Source organism: Cynocephalus volans, chromosome 5 (genome assembly GCF_027409185.1).
Source record: "Cynocephalus volans isolate mCynVol1 chromosome 5, mCynVol1.pri, whole genome shotgun sequence".
In the NCBI taxonomy this organism is placed as follows: domain Eukaryota; kingdom Metazoa; phylum Chordata; class Mammalia; order Dermoptera; family Cynocephalidae; genus Cynocephalus; species Cynocephalus volans.
This window is the reverse complement of record NC_084464.1, coordinates 139,047,485-139,058,624: the sequence shown is the minus strand read 5'-3', so window position 1 is coordinate 139,058,624 and position 11,140 is coordinate 139,047,485. Positions and strand designations below refer to the sequence as shown.

At 42.9% G+C, this 11,140-nt stretch overlaps 1 protein-coding gene across 1 annotated transcript; it reads right to left on the bottom strand.

The window, feature by feature from the left end:
• Positions 1 to 10,887, bottom strand: ABRACL (ABRA C-terminal like). The gene is made up of 3 exons (XM_063098477.1): positions 10,792 to 10,887; positions 5,780 to 5,846; positions 1 to 185 (listed from the first exon to the last, which is right to left on the bottom strand). Exons 2-3 carry the CDS (start codon positions 5,838 to 5,840, stop codon positions 1 to 3), a joined length of 246 nt encoding a protein of 81 aa, XP_062954547.1. The 5' UTR covers positions 5,841 to 5,846; positions 10,792 to 10,887.
• Positions 10,888 to 11,140: the final 253 nt, after the last annotated feature.

Genomic DNA, 11,140 nt, shown 5'->3' with positions numbered 1-11,140 from the left:
TTAATCTTGCAGCAAAATAATGTCAACATCATCATGAACACCTTGCAAAAGTAGCTCTCCTGGGTACGTAACAATCTTCCTTCGTTTTGCAGCTTTGAGAGTTCCTACCAATGCTTCAAAGAGGTTGGCACATTTGTCATCTCGGAAGAGGACCCCAAATTTCACACTTAACTTTCCATCAGCATCTAATTTGAGAAAATACAATGTTAGCAAATGCAAAGCCTGTTTCTTACGCCCATGTATGGCAGATTCACAAAATCTTTAACATACATCTAACAACTAACATCATACAGACTAACCAAGATTATAGTTTTAACACTTTACAGTCATAAATTCAATGTAGCTTCTTCCCAGATCCAAAAAGCGATGGAATAAATACGATCCATTGTACACCTCCCAGTCTTAGCATTATCTACACAATGACTGAAAGAGAACCAAGAAACATTTACAGAAGGCAAATGTGCTACAGTGCTAATATTGTAGATGAATTTCTCCCTGTCTCTCAATTTTGATTTTTTAATTGTTATGTTAGTTGTCAAATTAATAAAAATAACAAATAAAAGAGAACCAAGGATCAATAGCAGTATTTCTCTAAGTGCTTTCTGAACATAGAATCCCCAGGGTGGGAGTGGAGGCCTTAAAAATGCATATTCCTCAGTCATCGTGATTACTGAATCGGAATTCCTGGTGGTACACCCAGAAATCTGTATTTAACAAGAACCTTAGATTATTTTGTCTGGAGGCCAGTTGTTAAAATAGACATGAAAAATTAAGGGAGGCAAAAAGTAGACCTGCTGTTAAAAATTAATCAACTGGAAACTTGGAGATAAGGGTAATCAACTACTGATGGTTAATTTCTTTGATCTACCTGGCTGAAACCCTGACTCCTTCCTACGCACTGCTGTAAGTTCTTCCCTCCCAAAGCTGCACCCACCGTGTCAAGAACATGGCTGTCACAGTGAGGGGAGGACCATTCCTTTACCAAGGGTTTTGAGTTCCCATGCTCCCCAGCTAGAAATTCTAGCCTGGTGCTTAGTAAACACCTACCACAAACATAGCACTGTGCTATGCACTAGCAGCAGATATAAGGAAATATAGAATCACATTCTAACTTTCAAAGAAATGGCTTCAATTCCCATGATGAAATTAGAAATGTGCACACAAAAAGTAAAGCAACAGTATAAAGCAGCATGTGAGTAGATATCCAATGAGCCGCTAAGACAACAGGTCCTACAGTTTTGGAGGAGGTCAAGATGACTTTGGGCTAGAATGGTAAGGAAGACTTCCTGGAAGAAGTGTTACTTGTTCTGGCCTTTAAAGGAGAACATAACATGAAGCTTTTTTAAAACCTGAAAGTCCTGAGTTGAACTCTCTGCTACCTACTAGTTTGGCCTTGGACAACTTGCTTAAGCTCCCTACGGCTTGGTTTCCTCCTCTGTAAACTGGGGATCTTAATACCTTGCTCACAGTGCTGTTGGGGGACACAGGTGTAAAGCTCCCAGCACGGTGCCTAGCACAGGCTGAACACTCAGGTGGTGATGTCAGGCTCTGTTATGAGTGAGAGAAATGGGGAAAGTGTGCCAAGCCAGAAGCACAGGTGAAAACAAGTTAGATGTCTGGGGGAACAATGACTGGAGTGAGTGATTTACTCACCTGAAGTAAATTAACTAAGATGAGCATGAAGAAAAAAGTTTGTAAAGTGAAAAAAACACAGAATCTGACCATGCTTGGCCTGGAAAGCAAAGATATACCTCTTTAATTTTTAAACTTCCAGCAGCACAACCGTCTGTCTGCACAGGGAATCTTTCACTGATTACAGATATAATTGGAGCTGCTGGGTAACCTCGAGCAAGTCCTTCAAGTTCTCTGAGCTTCAGTTACCTCACCCATCAAATGAGGGTAAAATACCCCTCCCACGGTCATTGCAGGAATTGCAAATATAATACAGGCAAAGCCTTTTATAGCACGCCCAAATTACGAAATATAAAAGCCTTTTACAGAGTGCTCAATTTAGGTGAAATTATTTTAAGGCACCGAAGGCAGAACTCTGGTGTGATCTTGGAGTTCTCCTGCCCCCTCACCTGTCGATCTGACAAATGTCCAGTTGATTCCACCTTCTTGTGTCTTCTGTAGCTCTAGCCTCTCCTCTCCAAGGATAATCAATTCCCTGATTCAGGCCCTAATTGTTTCTCACTGGGATAACTGCAAGCTGGTGACAGATAACTCTTTACCAGCCTCCTCTTCTCCATGTTTACCTCCCAATATATGCTCCACATTGGTGTGGAATAAAAAATACAGAAGAAACTTTACAAATACGATGCAAACCTGATTTAATCTTTCATGGCTCCCTATCACCGTCAAAATAAAGTGAAGTCTGTGGCCTCACAGATAAAGCCCTTCATCCTTGGGCCCTGGCATCCACCACTTGCCTGGTCTTCCATATCACTCCATGTACCTTTTGATCCAGTCATAATGAACTGCTTGCTGTTGCCCAAGGTGACATAAGATATCCTGCCTTCATAATTTTGCCCATATTGGGCCATCTGCCCAGCATTTCAGACCCCCTTCCCCAGCTAAATTCTTTTACTTCTAAGAATGGACTTAAATGTCACTTCCCCTGAGAAGTCCCCCATGATTCCCTCAGTTGAGTTAATAACTCTTCTTATAAAACTGAATATCTATCAAAGCACTCACCATCAATTATAGTAACAATAGCTAACATTTTCTGAGTACTTGCTATGTTCCTAAAACTGTTCAATGCATTTTACAGTCATTAAAATTCACTTAATCCTCCTTTCATTGAAGATAAAACACAATTGGTTGCAAGAAGCACCATTATTTTATATCTCAAGTAAACTGTCAATTTAACTATAACACACTATGAATTATAAGATGCATCCTTATTTTACAGATTTTAAAATGCAAAAAAAGGGTCTTTGAGTCATTGAAATAGAGTGTTATTACTATTATACAAATAAGGAAACCAAGGCACAGAAAAGTTTAGTAACGTGCCCAAGGTCACACAGCAAGTATATAGGAGAGCAGGGATTCATTCCCAGAGTGTGGGACTCCAGAACCCACACTCTTAACCACTTCCTAATAAACACTTCCAGTTTGTCTGTCTTCCAGCTACCTAAAGAGGACCTCAAGGACTGAGATGGAATTTTCCTTATTTTTCCATCTCCAGCACTTGTGCACAAAGGAGCACTCAAAAAGTATTGGTTGAATGAAAGAATTTAAATCTCCAAATAATCTTTCTCCACTTAATCTTTTTTCACTGAATGAAAAATAGGACCTAAAAAGAACCAGAAAAAACTAAATTCATCAATTTCCAGCTTGAGCTCATACATCCCATATAGATTAGTCAAAATTACTGCAGACACAAATTAATGAACCATAACGGGTCAGAAAATAACATATCTCCATATATGCTCTCCAATTCAATAAATCATCTTTTACCAGGCACAAGAAAGTCAAGCTGTCCTGCTGAAGCTGTAAAATTCAAAGTATTTTCAACTTACAAAAGTTATGATAACTGTCTTATAGTCTTCCAATTTGTAAAGCTGCTAATTTTCAAGTGGAGTTTCAGTTTGCCCTAGTAAAATACTGACTCTTCTAGGGATGTAAATAGAATTTTAAAACCAACTGAATCTGACCAATCAGCACTAGGCTGACATGGATAAAGAGAAGAAAAGCCTAAAAATCTCTGGAAATATGCCTTAATGCCTTTAACAATCCAAGCAATAGTACTACTGCCAAAAGTAATCTGACCTCACTGAGCTCAGGAGAAATCGGGAATATGGGAGGAGGAACACATATAGGGGCACTGCTGTTGAAAGTAAGACTCGCCAAACTCCTATCAAGTGGGTATGGTGAAGTGGGTGGGAGAAAAATGGGGATCGGAAAGATTGCTCATTTGTTTAACTGGGAAACTAAATAAATTACATTCTTCAATATCTTCTCAGTGTTCCCCGCAAATATCAGACTTATTCCCATTCCAAATTCAACTCATGCATTTCTCCCTAAACTGACTGCCCTATACTTCAAAGTCCTACCTGAGATTCAAGGCTTAATTAAGTGCCCCCAACTACTACAGATTTCAAGAATCTATTTCACTGAGACCATAGCGAATTGAATGTCAGCATTTCACAGTTTAGCATACCATTTTTTCTGATAATTTCCTCATGAGTTTTAATGTATTTTCATCAACTAAACAGTAAGATCCTTGAGTGACATTTTATATCACTCGTACTTACACAGTACTTGGCATTGACAGATGCTTAACAAATATTACCTGACTATATGATTAAATTCATTTGGTTGTTGAGTCTATACCAACTTGTATATGCCTCATTTATCTTTTCTTGGTATATTTCAGTAATGATGACTCAGGTTCAAGGTAGAAATGAAGTAACTAAAGAAGACCCAAAAGAGGAGGTAAAAGGAAGAATAACTGCTCTAAAAATATCCATGTACTAATCCCCAGAACCTGCGACTATGTTACCATACGTGGCAAAAGGGACTTTTCAGATGTGATTAAATTAAGGACCCTGTAATGGGGAGATTATTCTAGATTGTTCTGGGTGAGCTCATTGTAATCACAAGGGTCCTTAAAAATGGGAAGAAGGCGGAAATAGCAGTCAGAGTAATGTGATGTGAGGACTCAGCCAGCTACTTGTAGCGAGTTTTGAAGACAGAGAAAAAGGGATCATGAGCCAAGGAATGCAGGCAGCCTCTAGAAGCTGGAAAAAGGCAAGGAAACGGATTTTCCTTTTGAACCTACAGAAAGGAACATACCCTGCCAACACCTTGATCTCAGCCCAGCAAGACCCTTGTTAGACTCCTGATCTACAGAACTGCTAAGATATGAAATGTGTTGTTTTACGTCACTAAGCTTGCAGCAATCTGTTATAGCAGGAATAGAAAACTAATGCAGGAGACATTTGAAATCAATGACTTACTGGAATTTTCAAAGTGTTTCCAATTATGTCAAAGCATTTGTGATTCATAAGCAGACAGAGCTTAAGGTAAGAAGAATCAAGCTATAATGACAAAACAACTCCTAAGAGGTATTTTTAAAGCTGTTTTTCACTTATGTGATGTAATTTTAAAACTTTGAGTTCCGTTATCCTAGTTGTTGCTGAATATGTCCTGCTATTATTTTCAAAATGCTCCCCAAATTCTTGCATATCTTGTCTGAGATGTGTCAAATACTTACAAGCTACGAGTCTAATAGTAACTTTCACTACAACTTAGAAACAATACATTAATACTACCAGTTTTACATGTCACTGTCTTCAACGTACCTGCCTAGTTGTTGCTGAAGAAAAAGATGACTTAAAAAACAACCTAAAGGATGGTTTTGAATCAGTTAGAGGTACATAAATACCTGATTATACAAAACACAAGAATTTGGAGAAAAATAAGGACAATTTAGCATAATTTCAATCTAAGTCCCTAGTCATTTGGAAGTTTGTAAAATGATGGTGGCATAAAGCAGAAAACAGGAATTTTAACAGTGTGACAAATAATAATCGGAACACAATTCAATTACTAGATTTCAATGCAGCCAGATGAAAGAAACCCAGCAATTTTTTTTCCATTCAAAGGATAATGAAATATGTCAACCATTCTTTACATCAGAATCACAATACCCCAATAGCTCCATGTCTCCAGATGTCATCTCACGGCTAAGAGCAGTTACCACCTTCACAGGTTTCTTCAGAATGCCAGTCCTGCTTTCTCTGAGGTAAATACTCTACCGGGTTAGAATACTTACTTTTTGAACCCAAACGATGAATTTCCTCCACTAAGAGGTTAACCTCATGATCCACATTCATTGCTGTCTGAGAAAGAAAAAGCCTTTATTATTATCATTCCGACATTCCAGTAAGCACGTCCAAATCCAAGGGTCCTTTCTTTTTTCATGTAGTATTTGTCTCTATTAATTTACTCTTTCTTCCTAAAAATACCTGTGTGATATATATGGCACTAAAGTATCCCCATTTTCCCTCTGCCTCTATAACTGCCCCTCTCAGCTGCCCCCACTCCTGTTCTCACAGTCTGCTGGCGAGAAGGCAGCCGTTCTCTTTGCACCCACTATTAACTCTAAGCAGGCCCTCTTCATGGTGCCCTGAAAGGTATCAAAAATACAAAAGGTGAGTACCACAGGATCTGCCCTTAAGGAGCTCACCTTCTAAAGGCAAAGAAAGGCCTGGAATGAATAGCAATGTGATAGCACTCTTTGAGAGGTGGGTCCAAGGAACACAAAGAAAGAATCTACAGGAGGCTTTGTGGAGATCACTGGGAAGGAGCGGGCCAGGCAGACAAGTGGGAAAGGGTGTTTCTGAGGAAGGATATAAGCAAAAGCATGCAAGCAAGGAGAAAACTGTAGCACGTTTGAGGCAGGCCCTGAGCTAGGAGGACACCAAGATAAAGTGACACACTCCCTGCTTTTTAGGAGCCTCCAGTCTAGTGGGAGAGGCAGACAGATACAAAGGCAATTTTAATACCCTCAGGTCAGTGCAGTGAAAACTTCTGGGTCACATGCAAGGGCATCATGTCCTTCTCTGGGCAGTGCCCAGTAAATCTGACTGCAGTGAAGAGCTGGTGGTGTAGACCATTCATCTTCGGATAAGGAGGAGTTCAGAACGTAACAGGAGCTGAGACTTACCGTGGCTCACCAAGTCCTCCATGTGCTGGGTTCTGCCCATGGTTCCAGCCTCCTCCTCTCTTGAACACTAGGCTACAGATACATGGGGCTTCTTTTTATTCCCCAAGTGCCCCTCACCTACAGCCTTCACACGTACTGTTTCTTTGACTCACACTATCGCTATTCCTCTTTCTTGGGGCTAACTCCCACACATCCAGTCCCAGCTTAGATATAACTTCCTCCACGAAGGCTTGGATTAGGAGAGCTCCCCCACTGTGTGTTCCCATAGGATGCTGTGCCCTTCTTCATTCAACTTGATTGGTATCATGGCTTTATTAGCTTTCACCACCTGATTGTAAGCACCTCTGTGCAGGGATCTGACTGACCTGCTCCCTGCTATGTCACTTCTGGCACCCAAGTGCAGAAGCTAAATAAATTTTGGTTTCATGGACTAAACTGAACAATCAAAGGCATGAGAGGGGATTATACCTGCAGGAGGGTCAGAAAGTATGAGCAACTGGGCAGAATACGCATCCATTCAGTCTGTTTTCACATCATAAGTTGTCCAAATCAAGTAAAGCAGTGAGAAAGTGGGGTTGTGTGTATGGTTTCCTTTGGGATGACAATTTGGAAGAAATAACTTTATCCAGATGGATTGTAACTAATTGCTGGTAGCTTTTAAAAACAAGAGTGACATCTATGACTATATACCACCTGTTTAAATGATATTGATTGGGACACCAGATTTTCTATCAGCTAATAATTAAAGTGCCTCTACCATCTGCTACATTATTTGTGTGAATATTATGATTTGAGCTTATATTGCAATAAAATGCAAAATCTTCAATGAAACGTATCCACACAAAAATATCAAAAATTATAGTGTCCAAATATTGGGAACTTTGTGTTTGTGAAATCATATCTATAACATCATATGCAATTCAAGACATAATTGAAGAGAGATACTAAAAAGGTACAAAATACCCAGAGGACACAGCCACTACACTTAAGGCCTGAATGCCATGCTGTGAGAATAAAGGTAGAAAAAAAGCTGTTAGTGTCAGTGTGATGAATAGCTGTTGTTTTTAACTGCCCAGTACTGGTTCCCCATTCTGGCACCACCAGTCTAATTTTTGTTTGGAAAGAGCTTTCCTTCCTTACTCTAAACCCACGTATCCTGGGTAGAGCCTCATCTGGGCTCCAGAAGTGACTCAGGCCCAGAATGACTGGTCTGAGGCATAAGGTAGGTGATCCCATCCAGATCAGTAAGGGTTAGCCCTGAGATTTTGCTAAACTTTTAGTAAAATGACACTCTCCTTCCATTAGGGTCTAAGTTTACAGCCCTTGATGAAAATGGCCACTGCGTGGAAAGAGTCTGCAAAGAAAAGCTTATACCAAGAAAAAGCCAGCCATATAACAATGATTGAGCCCGTACATGAATGTCACTGGACATTCCAGTTAAACAAGCCAATAATATATTTCCTGTTTTTTCTTATGCTGGTTTGATTGAGTTTCTATCACTTGTACTCTAAAGAATCTTGACCTATAAAGGTAGCTCAGATCTGCCACTATTTTAAAAAAACTAAAGCTCTTTTAATGTACTTATGTGAATAATCTTGTTTTGTGTTGCTCTATTGGGTAGAACGAACAGATGTAATAAAAAGGTAGATTGGGAGTCATGTTAAAAAAATTCTCTAGGGCCGGCCTGTGGCTCACTCGGTAGAGTGCGGTGCTGATAACACCAAGGCCACGGGTTCGGATCCTATATAGGGATGGCCGGTTTGCTCACTGGCTGAGCGTGGTGCTGACAACACCAAGCCAAGGGTTGAGATCCCCTTACCGGTCATCTTTTAAAAATAAAATAAAATAAAATAAAAATAAAAATAAATTAAAAAATTCTCTAACTGAGCAGGGCCCACATCAAGTTTAATACAAAAGTAAAAAAAAAAAAAAAAAAAAAGACAAAACATTCTCTAGCAATCAAAAGTGCCTAACAATAAATAAGGTTTGCACCCTATTTCTGGAAGCATACAAGCAGAAGTAGTAAGGATCTGTGAGGGATGATGAGGAAATTAGCTTGCACTGGACAGAAGAGAGAATGAAATGTCCAAGGAGATTAAAGATCTCTCCAATTCTCAGATACTCTGATTCCTCCCACCCTGATAATTTATCTCTGTAACACCATTCTCTACTCCTTCCACTCACCACCAGATCTTCAGATCTAGCTCTCCTTTAATAATGAGAATCAAAGAGGAAATCCTTCTATTCTGTATAGTGTGCATATGTGCATTCTATTAGGCAGATGTGCGCTCATCCAATTTTAAGAAGGGAAGGTAACCAGCAATTTTTTTATAATTAATTGTACATCAGGTTGCTTTGCTATGTTGATTCATGTAATTCTAAGAACCTTGCAAAGTATTTATTATTTATCCCCATTTTGTGGATAATGAAACAGGCTCACGGGGATTAACTCCACACAATGAATGCTGCTTCTACCACATCATTCTGGCCCTTCTTCTTCCCCCTTCCTCTTCTTTTGCTGTTATGCAAATGCACTAAATATAACAGTGAGTTGTATTATTATGAAACATTACATGCTGAGTACTTACTAAGGCAGAACACTTACAAAGCAAGAAAGGCTCCCTGCCTAGACCCCTATAAATAGGAAAATAACAGGTTTAGAAACTTGCTAGCGTACATAATGCGGCATGCTTTATTTACTTATTTTACTATTTAAGGGGGAGAGGAACAAAGGGGATGTGCCCATCGTTACACAATCTTTGGAAGTCCCCGTGCATTTTATAAGAGGGACAAAAGCATGGGACTGGAGTGCGCAAGATCAAGAACAATGAGGAGGGGCCCTAAGCAGAGCAAGTCCAAGGGGAAGAAAGAGCTTGTCAATGACAGGCTCAACCAGAAGAAAGGAAGAGCAGTTCAAGGGAAGGCGACGGCAGATGCTAGTCGAGCCCTCTAATTGTCACGGAATCTAATTAGGCTTTGTGCGTGGGAATCACAAAGAGAGCGGAACGCCTGAGGACTGGGGCACAGGCTGAAATGCTCCACCGTCAATACACACTTAGAATATATTTAAAGACACTCTCACAGTGGTTGTTTTTTAAAGTTTGGAGATAAGACACGGAGATTTTCAAATGCTCAAGGAAACAGAGCCTACTGGCGTGGGAACCTCTGGGAATCGGGAGCCAACTTGAGATATAAGGGCTGGGCACCTTTTCCCAGCCTTCCACCGCAGTCATAGAGTAGCAGCTGGCGCGGGTCAGAGGATGCCTGGGTTCCTTCCTGCCTCCCCGCTGGCGCGCGCACGCTCCATATTTGGTCATCTCTGCTCCGAGTTTGGGGTCCTGCCAGGGAGGGGTCCCGAAACCCTCCGCCCTGCAGGCCATCACACGTCACCACCGGCACCGGTGCAGAGCTGGGGAGCGCCGGGCTCGGCCCCTCGTTCCGGGGCGGTACAACGGGCTCCCGGGAAGTGTTGCGTCCGGGAAGCCTTTGTCTCCACAACTCACCGGCCCGCGCTCCCCACGGCCCGGGCGCCCCGGCGCGCCGCGACAGCGAGCGCCCAAACCGGGCGACGAAGGCGGACCCTCCCCAGGTCTCCATGAGCCCCTGGTGTCCCCTCACTGTCCCCCACCCCCAGACCTGGAGCGCACTGAGCCGCACCCACCTCCAGCGCTGCAGAGGCCACTGCCCTGAGGCCATCGGATTCCTCGGGGCAGCCTCTCCCTTCGCCCCCAGCCCCTGCCCACCCAGCTTTGCAGAACCGGCTGCCCAACCAAGGCCAAGTGCAAAGCCGACATGTTGCACCGCGGTAAAAAAAAAAAAAAAAAAAGAAAAAAGAAAATCGCTACCACGCGGCTGGCTTCCGCGTCCGCCCCCGGCCGGCACGGACGGCGTCACGTGAGCCGAGTGCCGAAGTCCCCGAGACGAGCCGGCGTGGGAGGCGCGCGCCCACCTGCTCCCCTCCCGCGCGGTCTCGGCCCCGCCACTGTGACCTCTGCGCACCTCAGCACCCTCAGGGTCCCGGCTCTCCACCGTCAGCCCGCGATGCTCCGGCTGCTTGGCCTCCACCGCCCACTCCCGTTTGTCCTTCGTACCTTGCCACATCTCCCCGAGGGACTCACCTCTCCGCCTCGTTTTCTTTTCCGAAGAAGAACGGGTGCCGGTCGGTCCGAACCCGGTTATCTTCTTCAGTGCACCGGGGAGGAAGAGGCTGAGGAAGCAAGTGGCTGAGGCGAAGAGGAAGACTGGTGTGGAGGAGGAGGAGCAGGAGCAGAGTGGGGGGACAGTAAGAGTTTATGTGCTCAGGAAAGGGGCCGCCCACACTCCCGGGGAGGGACAAGCCTATGAGGAGGAAACTCGGGGGAGGAGACGCTCGAGAAGAGGGCAGACCGCAGACAGGTGGCGGGGCGCCCGGGGCTTCTAGGAAAACCGACCCGGAGCTCCGATGACCGCCACCTTTCCTCCCCGCGA